General features: G+C 55.6%; 1 protein-coding gene across 1 annotated transcript in view; it reads right to left on the reverse strand.

The window, feature by feature from the left end:
* Positions 1-4072: 4072 nt before the first annotated feature.
* LOC131479298 (transmembrane protein 266-like) overlaps positions 4073-13436 on the reverse strand; it is a gene marked incomplete at both ends in the record, with an annotated part of 29100 nt that continues 19736 nt past the window's right edge. The window contains 2 exon segments of the mRNA XM_058659818.1: positions 4073-4262; positions 13121-13236. Coding sequence (XP_058515801.1) covers positions 4073-4262; positions 13121-13236 — 306 coding nt within the window.

Raw genomic sequence — 13436 nt, forward strand, 5'->3', positions numbered from 1 at the left:
GGAAATCACCCACGCTGGCCTGCTGCTTCCCTGCTTCTGTTCTGCAGTGTTGGCAGCACTCACTGGGCATCTGCTGGCTGTATCCAGACCCCTGGCAAGCCCCTGCCAGACACAGGGCCCTGGCAGGAGCTGAGAGTGTCCTGACTTGCATGTGGTTATAAGGGAGATTGTCTCAATGTACTCTGAGGCCCTTAACACCAACATTTGAGAAAAGTTGCAAATGACTGTCATTTGAGAAGACCCCAGAAGGACCCCCAGCCTTTGCAGGTGCTAGGCTCTGTGTGGCTTGAGGAAGGCAGCATCCCAGGCCAGCTGGGCCAGCATAGCGGGCTCTGGGGTGGGCAAAGGGCCTGGCTGTGAAGACCCACGTGTCCAACAGGAGAGTCTACAGGTGCAGTACACAGTGCCAGGTCCTGGCTCCAGCTTTCTGCCATTGCTCACCCTGGGAGGCACCAGAGATGGTGTGAGTACCGAGTTCCTGCCACGGACATAGGAGACCTGGATGGAGTCCTGCTCCCTGCCCCAGCCTGGTGGTCATGGAGACAGCAAACCAGCAAATAGTATCTCTCTTTCTGCCTCTGTCTGATTCATTAACTAACTGTAAAAAGCAAGATGGCCCCAGACACCTTCCACGCAGGCCGGCAAGAGTCGGAGCTAGGCTGACTCATCAGGCTCTCTCAGCTTCCTCTTCACCACGGAGCCCCAGCAGAAGGCTGGGAGCCCCAGATCTCAGCCCTGGGGGCAGGCACAGAGAAGCCCCTTGCTGGCTGTTTCTTCCTTCTCCCTGGCTGAGGGTCTCCCTGCAGATCTCCATTACCTAATTGCAATATTAAGGCCATCCATCTCCCGGTAGCAGAGCCGTAAAGCCAGGGTTTTATTGCCCACTTACAGCACAGACCCTGACTGTTCACAATTATTCCACAATTACTGCTATATTGTTAAGTAAATAGCATGCCAGAAGCAGCAATTCCAGGGCTCATAAATATATAAACAAGCATGGGGGTGCGGGAAGCAGATGGGACAGGCGCAGGTGGCCACAGCCAACACAGTGCTTGGAGACCTGCAGCCACAGCTTTCGCCCAGCAGGGTGCTGGCAGCCGTGGGTGCCCAAAGGGCAGAGCTTTAGGTCCAGTACCCTGCAGCTGGGTGACCCAACGCAAGACATGGGCAGCTGCCTCAAATGGACACAGTCCTGCCATGCCAAACTGCCCTTCGCATGGGCACTCTGGGGACTCCTGACTGGGCCAGGAAGTGTTTGGGTGGAATACAGACAACCTGACTCCCCTGCCTGCTTGTTTTAAACAACAGTGTCCACAGCATCTTTGCTGATCGTAACCAACAATGGGAACCTGCCCAAAGGTCACCAACAGGAGGGTGGACAAGCGAAGGGTGCTCATGTGGAGGCATGAAATGCCAGCCTGTAGCCAAAGGAAGGACCTGCTGGCCCACACAGGCACACAGCTCCAGTTTCCACTCTGGGTGACAGAGGACAGAATCCAAGGCGCAGTGGTGCTAGCTCCTGCTGTGAGAAATCCCCAAGCTGGCCACAACTCCTGGTGAAGAAGCTCCCCTGATGTCCCAGTGTCTGGTACTGCCCTCCCCCACCCTGCCAGGCCCTGCCTCCAAAGTTCAGAGCAGCCCAGATGCTTCCCCAGCCACTGCTTCCTCCTCCACTGCCCCAACCCCCAACCCCCAAGCACCATGGCACTGGTAATCCCTAGGGACCTTATCTTCCCTGGCCTGTGACCTTAGAGATTCAAAAGTGGGAGCCAGGCCACACGTTATCACCGAGAGAGTTGTGGGGCGAGCTCACAGCAACTGCCGGCTGTCACCCAGCGAGGCACCTGGGACGGAACACAGCACACTCCCACCCCTGAGTACTGACAGGGCCAGCCCAGGACACATGCCAGGTCCATTGTAACCAAGAGCACACCCAGCCATGGGGCCAGAGCATGGGACACGTGGCCAGATGAGTGGCCTTGCCCAGAAGTGTACACCTGTCCATGCCCACATGGCCAGACCACGCCCTGAGCCAGGACATGTGGCTGGCAGACCAGGCTTAAGGGTGAGCACCTGCGGACCTCCCTCAGTGCCTGTTTGCTCCTCCACAGGAATCACCAGGGACCCCATGGCTGCCAGTTGGACTGAGCCTCTCCAGGGGCTCCTCACTGTCCTGCTCTACAGCCCGTTCTCCCAAAGCTTTAAGCCCCTGTCCTCCTGCTGTTGGCATGGCAGAGGTAGAAGCTGGGGCCATGTTCACCTGCTCTGGGCTCCCTGAGTGCCACCCAAAATCAGCCAGATGCAAAGGACTCCATCACCGGAGCCGGCAGCTGGGCATGGTTTCTGTCGCCCTTCAGCTCACATTACTTGAGGGCCCTTCAGAAGTTCTTGCCTCACAGACAGGTTCCTCCCATGATTTTAAGACAACAGCAGTACAGTGAGTGGGGGTGGGGAGGGGTGGACGCATCTGTCCCAGGAGCTGGAGGGCTCAGTAGGAGTTGGAGAGCTTCCTGTCCCCACAGCTGCTGTGGCTGCAGCGCGGGTGGAAGCTGAGCAGGGACTGCCAGGCATGCCCTGGAGTTTGAATCCTAGGTTTCGCACAGCCCACCCTCCTTATGCTCAGGAGTCTGGGGTCTGCCTGGTGGCGTGTGACACTCAGCACTTTGGTGCAGATCAGATGGAGGGGCAGCTGCTTTCTGCAGCCCCTGGTCTGTCCCATCTGCTGGCAGGGAACCGTTGCTGCTGGAATCCATTCTCCTTCCCTTTCTCCCTATTTTTTTTCTCTCCCTCCCTCTCTCGGGAGAAGAACCCATGTCAGCCCAGACTAGGATGGCTGATTGCCTGCTCCAGATGACTTGAGGTGGTCAGGTATCTGGGACCATGAGCTTCGGGCACCGGGACCTGCATAAGCCCCAGCAAACCAGGACAGAAGACCCCAAGTTGGGGGTTCGAAACAAAGCTTGCTCCATCAAATGTGAGACAGGAAGGTGCAAGTCCTCCATTCAAAACTGTCCAGAATAATTCCCAGTGAAGGTACAGTAGAGTCCTAGACTGGCAGAGCGGCTGTGGGATCAGTTAGAGGGGAGGGTACTCTGAGGGAGCAGGTGATCCCCCCACCTCCAGATCCTGCTGACGCAGAAGGCTTAGGCACAAGCCAGAGACAGCAAGTGCGAAGTGAGGCCCCTGCCCTGTTCTTCCCCAGGTGTCTGCCTCAAGTCGTGCAGCATTGCCAACAGCCCTGGGCCTTAGCCCAGTGTCACCAATAGCCCCTGGACCGCACTGTCCCCAGTTCTGCAGTGTCACCAACAGCCCCTGGGCCTCACTGCCTGCCACCCAGCATCACCAACAGCCCCTGGGCCTCACTGTCCGCCATTCAGCCTCACCAACAGCCCCTGGGCCTCACTGCCCACCACCCAGCATCACCAACAGCCCCTGGGCCTCACTGTTCACCAACAGCCTCTCCAACAGCCCCTGGGCCTCACTGCCTGCCACCCAGCATCACCAACAGCCCCTGGGCCTCACTGTTCACCAACAGCCTCTCCAACAGCCCCTGGACCTCACTGCACACCACCCAACATCACCAACAGCACCTGGGCCTCACTGCCCGCCACCCAACATCACCAACAGCACCTGGGCCTCACTGTCAGTCACCCAGCCTCTCCAACAGCCCCTGGGCCTCACTGCCAGCCACCCAGCCTCTCCAGCTTCTGCAGGCTAAACGATTTTGTTGCACGTCCCAGGTGTTAAGAGGGTGACTGATCCCCCAGGCCAGCAGCAGAGCCTCGAGGCCCTTTCTTCACCAAGGGCAACACCTCTGCATGGGAAAACCAAGGCCACCTGCAGGGGTCACAGCTACGTTCTTGGGGTCAGTCAGCAAGAGATCAGAGCCTCTATCTGCTGTGTTCTACAGTCCTGTGGCCCTGGGCCAGAGGCCCACATTCCCTAACAATTTCCCTTGGTTTAATGGTGCTAACCTCCGAATGTCCCGCATCAGGCACGAAGCAGAGGGCGCAGGTGCACAGCTGCGCAGTGGACGCGGCAGGAGCACTGAGACCCACTTCCGGAGGCTCACTTGGCGAGGGTAGCATCTCCTCCACGCCGCTCTCGGCCACCGTTTCCTCGTCCCACACGCCGGCCTCCACCACCTTGTAGCGGCTGTGTGGCTGGCGCAGCACGTGCGGGTCCTGTAGCGCCGCCTCCCGCTCCGCGGCCAAATCCAGGTCTTGCTGCGCCAAGTGTGCATGCAGCTGCCAGATCTCAAACTGCAGAGGGAGAAGGGCCAGGCACGTCGGCTAGGTGGGGAGGTGGGGGACAGGAACCCTGGCAGGGTTTGTCCCCAAAGAGGAGGAGTGAGTTGGTAAAGTGACTGCCTCGTGCGCGTGTCCATCGGACGAGCCCACCCTGGTCTGGGGCCCCCGCCTGCTCTGTCCCCTGCCGCGCTCTGGCCATGTGGCCTTGGATCTGTCTCTCCCTCCCCAACCTTTTTCCATAAGTTTTCACCTCTTTAAAGGACCTGGGTTGCCCCATCAGGGGGCTTTATGAAAACCACACATTTTAATTTTGGTTTAATTTTGGCCTTCTGTGTCTGTGGCTTGTGGTTGTTGGCATTTGGGGTAACTGGACTGTGACATTAAAAGATGGGGTAGGGCATTGGGGCAGGGAGAACTCTGTGTCCTCTGCTCAAGGGGCAGCAGCCGGGAGCATGCACAGCCCCCTGTCTGCCTGCCCCCTCCCTCCCACCTCCCCTGCCCTGCCTGCCCTCCCCAACTGGAAGTTCCCTCCTGGCTGGTGATGGCCAAGTACACGCAGCCTGTCCTGACCTCTCCCGGAATGTCAGGCCCACACCTCCAATGCCAACTCAAGCTGCTGGAAACAGGAGCGAAACCTGCTCCTCCGATAGCCTCAGTCCATTTCAGCTGCACCTTCTTCAAGTGTACATGGCCTGTCACTCTCCCTCACCCAAACACCTGTGCCCCAGTCCAGCTCTACCTCCAAGTGCTGGCCATGGCTGCCTCCTCCCCGGTGTCCACTGTCCCCACGGCCAGCACTCGCCTGCACCTGGGCAGCCACACTCCTTATCCCCCACCAGCACCGGCCCTCCCCACTCCCAGCTGGAGCCATGAGGGTCCCATAAGATCACTGCAGACTGCGACGTCCCTGTCACTCAAACGCCATGGTGTCCCACCTCTCTTGGGAAACTCCCGAAGCCTTGCAGGTGCACTGTCTGCCAGTGCCCACCTGGCCAACAGTCTCACCCTCTTTCCCATTGCCAGCCCCTCCACACAAGCTCACTGTCCCTTGAAGATTCAGAGACCATGCGCTCTCAGGGTCATTTCCCCAACTGCTTCTTCATCCTACAACCCCTGACCTTTCGTGGAAGGTAGCTGGCCCAGGCCGTGGGTCACAGCAGCCTGTCTGAGTGCTCGGCATCATGCTTACCACCTTCTGGCATTTTGTGTGTGTTTATTTTAATGTTCTCTTAGTTTTTCTCTTTAGGAAAGTCAAACATGCACACTAATAAAAGCAGTTACGAACACCAGCAAAGCTGGCATCCAGCAGCCACTCTGGGTTAGTGTCTGTGGGCTTTCTCTCTGGCATTGTTCAGGTTTCCCAGAGAGGCCTTTAGTTTCTTGCCTATGGATAAAACCTCGAGTTGGCTCTGTACTGTGCAGGAAAGTATGAGATGGGGAGGGCGGGTGGAGGGAACTGGGGATGGTTAATGCACCTCTGCCTAACCTACACTTGAATATTTTGTGTGCACATTTTTGAAAAAGATTTATTTCCATTTGATTTATACAGGTAGAGAGAGGGGGAACAAAGGGACAGAGCTCCCCCATCTGCTGATCCAGTCCTTAAATGTCCTGAGCAGGCGCTGGTGCAGTGGTATAGTGGCTAATCCCATGTGGGTGCCCATTTGAGTCCCAGCTGCTCCACTTCCCATCCAGCTCCCTGCTTATGGCCTGAGAAAGCAGTCGAGGATGACCCAAAGCCTTGGGACTCTGTCCCCATGTGGGAGACCTGGAGGAAGCTCCTGCCTCCTGGCTTTGGCCTGGCTTAGCTCTGGCCATTTGGGGAGTGAACCAATGGGTGGCAGATCTCTCTCTTTACTAACTCTTTCAAGTAAAATAAATGAATCCTTAATATCTATATCTGTATTATCTATATAGATAGATAAAGATACAGACATAGATATAGATCTCCTGTAATACCTACCCATGGCTGGGCCAGGCCACATCCAGGAGCCCAGTACTCCATCCAGGTCTTCCACATGGCTGATAGGGATCCAAGTATTTGAGCCTTCCAGGGTGTACACCAGTAGGAATCTGATCAGAAACAGAGCACCGCAGCATCAGATGTGGGTACCCCAAGCAGTGTCGGTATCCCAACTACTGCAAAAAAAAAAAAAAAAAAAAAAGCCCGCCCCTGTGTGCAGACTTAGCCAAAGCCCTGCCTCAAGGCCAGCTTCACCCCTTCTCCTTCTTCCTGGACTCCAGGGGTTTTCAAAGGAGAATTAGTCATGTCTCCCCTGACCCCTGCAGCAGGTGCCCTAGTAATTAACTCTCCCATCTGCAGTCCGCTAGATCAGCTGTCTCCTGTCTGCTCTCTACCCTCTCCTAGCCACCTGTCTCTCTATGATTCTCTGTACTTTATGATTCTTTTTTCTCTTCCTATCATTTGAGTGGCGTTTGGGGGAGGAGAGCAGGGTGTGGTTCCATCACCATTTCCCTTAGGGACTCCCAGCATCCCCTTCCTTCTGCCCCCAGGGAGCCATGTGCTGGTGAGGGAATGGGCTTGAAGAGGAGTCTGTGTGATGTCAGCGACTGTAGACTGTCATCAGGATGTCACAGGGAGCTGAGAGGAAGTGTGTACCACAGCTGTACAAGCAACTCTTCTGTTCTCCGCTCCCCGCCAGAGTTTTCACACCCCGGGTCTGCTTTGGTGCCTGGTGCCCAGGAGGCACCCAAGAAACAGTCTTGAATTAAAAATGAATAAGCAAAGGCATGAAACTTGTTAATTGCATGAAATTCTGTACTTTAGATCAAGCCCCAAACTCTAGCTACAGTCTGAGCTCTGACCTTAGCCCAAAGCTGAGACCAAGACTGAACTTCAGTGCTAGCTGCACATGAAGTTCTGACCCTGGCCACACACTGGCCCCTGACCCTGGTCGTTGGTTAAGTCCTAGTCCTGGCCATGCCCTAAGCCCTGATGCTGGCCATACTCAGGGCCTTGATCCCAGCCACACTGAGCCCTGATCCCAGACATACTCTGAGCCCTGATTCCTGATCCCAGACACACTTGGGGCTCTGATCCTCTAACCCTAGTCCCAGACTCAGCCCTAATTTCTGATCTCAGGCTCTGGGACCTCAAAACCAAGTAGTTACATGGGCTGGGGGCTTCAAAGGGCCAGAAAACAGGGTTGGGTTGCTTCATGACTGGGTGCCTTCTGTGTAAGGGGACAGCATGCAAGCTACCCCCCTGGCAGCAGATCTCAGAGGGCCTGTAAGACAACCTTCCCAGCCCTACTGGCCTGGGAGTCCTGCCTGGCCCTGCGTGATCTGAACTTCCTATGGGCACACCCTGTCCACTTTCTCCAAGCCCATGCATCTGGCCCCACAGGCCTGGCTAATGGCTTCCTGGCCACTCTAAAAGGATGCATTATTGATGGCTTGTAATTGATATGGAGCTGCCCAAGAGTGTCCCACTGGAATTCTGGCCAGACAGTCAGAGGCCAGCCAGGACTGGCCCTGCTTGAGCCCCCACATGCAGGCCCACACACAGAAACATGTCCTAAGCTGAAGAGGCAAACTCCAAACATGTGGTAGTTCTCCTAGTCACCTGCCAAGAGGCCAGGTAAAACAAGGGTCCACATTGAAACTGTTCCGTGGTTTAGAATGAGATTTCCTCCCCTAGCTGAGAGGTGAGTGCAAGTAAAGGCAGAAGGACAAGAATCCCGTGGGGAGCCGGGGAGCCCTGGGGTGGGGCTGGCAGCAGATGATGTAGAACAGAGAGCTAGCTGACAGTTCAGAGGGACTGGGGAGGTGGCAGGGGCCCCATTAGCCGAGCCTCACAGCACATCAGGGCGTGTGAAGGACAGAGTCTGCCTGTATTTGAAGAGCCACAGAAGCCACTGGTATGCTTTGGCCTGAATATTGGAGTGGTGGAGGCAGCGTGCAGTGACAGGCTGTGAAGGGACTGTGAAGATAGCAGAGTAGATGGTGGACCACACGAGGCCAGGGGGGCCATGGCAACAGTCCAGTCTGGAGGTGATCACGGAGGTGGAAAGAGGCACATGGCTTAGATTGAAATGCTTTATGTCGAGAGAGTGGAAGTGGCTGGGTGCACTCAGTCCTTCACTGTGAGGAGCCAGTGACTCCTCCCAGGAGCACCGCAGAGGGGTCTGGTTGCTCTGAGCTCTGACCTCAGCTGTGATGGCCCTAGAAGACTCTGGTGTGACTTTCAGAGAGTGGTTCTGGATGCATGTGGATGCATTCTAACATGAGTGCTCCTCAAAGCCAACTTCCAGGTCATCAAGGGATCCCAGCACATCAGGACCCCTCAGATGGGGAGTGGCCTCCATGCTGGACAGAAGATGGAAAGGCCAGAAGCTACAGTGCACCCATGGCAAAGCAGGGTCCCATAACCCTACTGGCAGCCCTCAGGACTACGGGGGCCTATAGCCCTCTGAGCAGGATGGGAGGGACTCATTGAGTTCAGGGGCCAGGACAGGTCAGGGGTTACACCCTCCAGGGCAGTCAGGAGCCTGAACCCAGACCCTGAGTAGGTCCACGTGTGCCTCGGCACCTCAGCCTCACTGGGTGGCCAGTAAGGTGAGTGGAGGAGTGCTGAGTCTGTGGCGAGCTCTGTCTGCACCGGCCCCAGAGCAGCACCTGGGTGGGGACAAAGTACAAGTGCTCTCTGTGCTGTCTCTGGCTTCCTGCTGGGAATGTCCCATTCACAGAAGACCCAACTCTTCAGTGTCAGATAACGCAAGCCAGAATCTTCGTGTGTCATCAACAGTGTGTTGCCTATAGGAAGAATGACTAGTCATGCCAACAAGCAGGAAAAGTGGTTGATGACCAATATGTAAAGCAGCACACAGAAGCTCGCCTGTATAAACATTTGAGTTAACAGATAGGGGATTCAAAATAACTGATTAGGGGCTGGTATTTTGGTGTCTTGAGCTAAGCTACCACCTGCAATGCCATCATCCCATATCAGAAAGCCAGGACCAGTCCCAACTGCTTCACTCCCGACCCACCTCCTTGCTCTGGGAAGGCAACAGATGATGGCCCAGTAGCTCAGACCCCTACCCCGCCGCCCCACAGGAGACCTGGATGGAATTTTGGGCTCCTGGCTTCAGCCTGGACCCAGCTGCTGTGGCCATGTGGGAAGGGAGCCAGCGCACGGGGGATCTGTCTCTGTCACTCTGCTATTCAACTAACTTTAAAAAAAATTAATATCAGTAATATGTTAAAGGAAATAGTGGAAAAGATGGACAAAATGAATGCACTGTTTCTTCAGAGAACTAGACTCAAAGTCAGATACAAATTTTGAAAACAATACGTAATATATATCACACGCATAATGTTATTATATATTAAGTATATGGGTAGATGGGATTCATAGTATACTGGATATAGTAGAAGACAGATTTGTTAAACTTAAAGATAGGTTTCTAGAGAATTATCAGAGCTTACAGCAAGAAGACAGAGGTGGGAGGTGAGAGAAAATAGGGGAATAGGACAGGCTGTAACAGAGGTGTGAGTGTTGATCAAATGATGTAACATACTCACATTTAGAACCCCAGGGTGAGAGCAATGAGAGAATGGGTAGGATCAATTGAACAGAGAAGTCACAGACAAGAACCTTCTAAACCTAATAAGAAACCTCAAGCCACAAGTCTCAGAAACTAAGACACCCTTAACAGACAACAAATGCCAAAAAGTCCCTACCCAGACACCTGCTCAGAATGAGTGGCAAGGGCCAGCATAGCCCTTGGAAACAAGGTGCACAGTGGTGACCTGGGTGACAAAGTGGAGCGAGTATTCCACCAACAGACAGGCCTGAGACCATGCCCAGAGTTAAGAAGAAATAAGGCACACCCAGAGCCCTACCTAAATGCACATCACAAAGCATTTCCAATTAGAGAATTTACCCAGATCAGGCAGGGTCCACAGGGAAGTCCTCTGCATGCATTACTGGAGGGGCCAGGCTTTTAACATTTGCCCAGGTGGGACCAGACCTGTCCAGGCAGCTGGGCAGCCACACCCAGCGCTCCTTAATGGGCTGGCTAAGGAGTTCAGTCAACACAGGCCCTGGGCCTGATCAATGCACACTTGGGCCAAAAGCTCGATGGGGTCTAATGCAACAGCAATAACCCTATTGCATCCTATTAGTGCGGTCGGCACCGACTGCCCTGCTTTCCGACCCATCTGCTTCTGGCACAGCACCCAATGTTTATTTCCATTGGCATCACCGTTGTTGGTCGCAGTAAAAATCGGAGGCAGTTACAAACACATGATTTAGGTGCCCAGTGACACTGGGAAGGACCTTGGCCCCTCTCCATCCACTGTGAAGATGATGGGGGTGGGGTGGTGGGTGGCCATAAATCTAAATCTTGGCAAAAGAATAACATAACTTATTCCTCTGATGGCTAATTTTATCAGCTAAATGGGCTTGTCACTGAAGCTATCAGCCGCTTTACAAATCACTTCCAGTTTGACACACACACACACACACACACACACACACACACACACACACACACTTTCCAGGGTGGATGGAGGGCTAGAATATTCCATCTAACAGGCCGTTGTGCTGAATTGCAGGATGGGAAGGAGCCCCCTGGAACAACAGCAGACCCCTTTCCGGAGGTTTCCCTACTGCTATTCCTGTCTTTCAGCTCCTTCTCTGAGCACAAAGGTGAGCCCTCTGTGTGCAAGCTCCCAGGCCTTCTCTTAGGGAAGCAGCAGGGTTTAGGGGGTAGCCCCTCCCCACATACCAACAATAGCCAGAGTGGCCAGAAGCTGGGGCAAGGGCCTGAAAAGGCCCCCTCCCAGCCCCAGTTCCCTCTGTCAGAGATGCCCAGGCATTTTGTTTGCTCAGGAGACAGGCCATGTGTTGCCGAGCCTCCTACAGGGAGTGGGCAATAGTGTGGTCCCCATGTTCTGGATTAGGTCACTGTGCAAGGGGACTGTTCTTCCTCCTGGGCACACACACCTGCTCCTGTGACACTCCTCGGCTGAGAGTCACGTCTTCAGGGGTTTGGCTGTCCTGGTGGGTCTCAAAGTACAGCTGAAGATGCAGGGTCTCTGCCTTCTTGTTCCTGGGGCACAGCCTGGCTGGTGACCCACAAAGGCCCCAAGTTCTGGCCAGGCAACTCCTCCACCCCCACCCCACCATGGCCCCACTGGGATCCCATCTGGCCCTTTTTGCCACCTTAACCAAGATGACAGGTTCAGGTATTTTTACCAGGTTCCCTTGGTTGGTTTCTGTTCATCTGTGTCCCAGATGTCAGTGCCTGGGAAGGGGGTGGCGGATTGAATCTGTCTTCATTTTTTGGCACCTTTCTGTGCAGTCTGTGGGCATCTCCCAGCTCCCTGGGGAGGAGGCCACATTCCTAGGGCATGACCAAACCAAGATGGCAGGAACCCGGGGTTCCAACTGGGTAGGGAGTGGGGTAGGCCAGGACCAGGGGCTGTGGTGGAATCTCTGTGTGGGTGGGAGGAGGGGGAAGGCTGCTTGACACTGGCAAATGTTGATGTTTGCTCTGCCTGCATGGCTCATGCATTGTTGATGTGGTGTGTACAGCAGGGAGCAGGTGTTCTCTGCCAGACCAGGAAGTAGGAAGGAGCTATGGGCTTCCAGGAGTGGACCTGTGCTGGAGGATCCATGAGGCCAAGCCCAGCAAAACAGAACATTTGCTGGCCCACGAGGAGTAGACTGGGGACTGCTCACCCTCAGCTTCTGGGCTTGAAAGAAATTCCTTCCTCTATCTCCTTCTCTGCCCACACGCAGGACCTCTCTCACCTCAGTGGGCCCTGACCCCCAACAGCAGCCAGAAAACTCCAGAAGCCAGCCTAAGCAGCCCCCAATCCCACTTCTAACACCCTGGTTATCCCTGGAGGCCCTGCCCAAGCTTGCCTCCCATCCCTGCCCTTTCGCCCACACTCAGAATAGCCTACAGCTCCCCAGATACAATGCCCACACCTGTGCCCCACCCACACATTGCCCAGATCTCAGGTGGCCCTAACTCCACGCCAGCTCCTCTGCAGGCCTTCCCCGTGTTAGCACACAGAGCCCCCAAGCATGTGTCTTATGAAGTCTGCATCATAGCAGGTGTTGCCCTGGTATGCACCAACAGCCCAGCTCCCCGAGTCCCAGTAGAATAGGGCCCTGTCCTGACCAGGCTAGCATCCCTGATGCCCATCACCAGCCCAGAATGGAGCCTGCTGGCTTTCAGCAGCAAGCCAAGGGCCGTAGTATCCCCTGAGGGTCCTTCCCAGGACATGCATGTCCCCCTGGGAACATTACTCGGAGGCCTCTTTGTGAGGAACATTCCTTAAAAAATGGAGAGGAGTGATGCATCTGAACATACATCCTCTAAGAACCAAAGGTGGACAGGGCTGGCCTGGGGCTGGGGCACCATGGGGGCAGATGGAGAAGCCATGGCTGCCCCTGGTTGGTGCCTGGGAATAGAGAGGGAGGTGCCCAGGGGTGGCCAGAGGACCGAGGCCCACATGAGGCAGGCAGCACTGGGCTGGCCCGGGCCCTGAGCCTGGAAGCCTTGGGTTTAGCGTCTCAGGCTCATGGAGCAATCGGCAGCAGCCCTCTCTTTCCCCCCAGAAGCCAAGGGTCCCCACATCCCAGGGTGGGCCCTCACAGGGCCCACTAGCCATCCTTAAGAGCTAAGAGCACACCCAGCCCCTCATCATGGTGTGTGGGCATCGTGGGTGGCAACTGGCACCCTGTGGGAGGCTCAGCAACCTTCAAGATGAACTGGCGGAGTCTGCTGCAGTGTCACCCAGGTGACCGGGGAGATGTCCCAGCCCTGGGACTTGGGCTGCCCCAGCAAGGCAGTGGACAGCAGTGGGCAGAAGGGGAGGTGGTGGTGCCTTACTCCCTGCTCCTGACAGATCTGTGTCAGCCTTTCCAGCTGCTCGTCCTGGACGGCCTTGGCCTTCTCGTATTGCTGGATGACCATCTCCATCTCCACCTTCACCGGCAGCACGTAGGCTGGAGGGGGGGGCAGCCCTGTGAGCAGCTCAGCAGCAGCAGCAGCAGGGCTCGCTGGGCCGAGGGGCAAGTGTGGGCCCCAGACTCAGTCCCCCCAGGATGGAGAGTGGGGCGGGGTGGGGGAGGACAGAACTCAAGGCATCCTGAAGCTGCACCCGTAACTCAGTCTCCCTCCTTGTCCACAGTGGTGGCACCCTTCA

This window comes from Ochotona princeps, unplaced genomic scaffold (genome assembly GCF_030435755.1).
Source record: "Ochotona princeps isolate mOchPri1 unplaced genomic scaffold, mOchPri1.hap1 HAP1_SCAFFOLD_262, whole genome shotgun sequence".
Taxonomy (NCBI): domain Eukaryota; kingdom Metazoa; phylum Chordata; class Mammalia; order Lagomorpha; family Ochotonidae; genus Ochotona; species Ochotona princeps.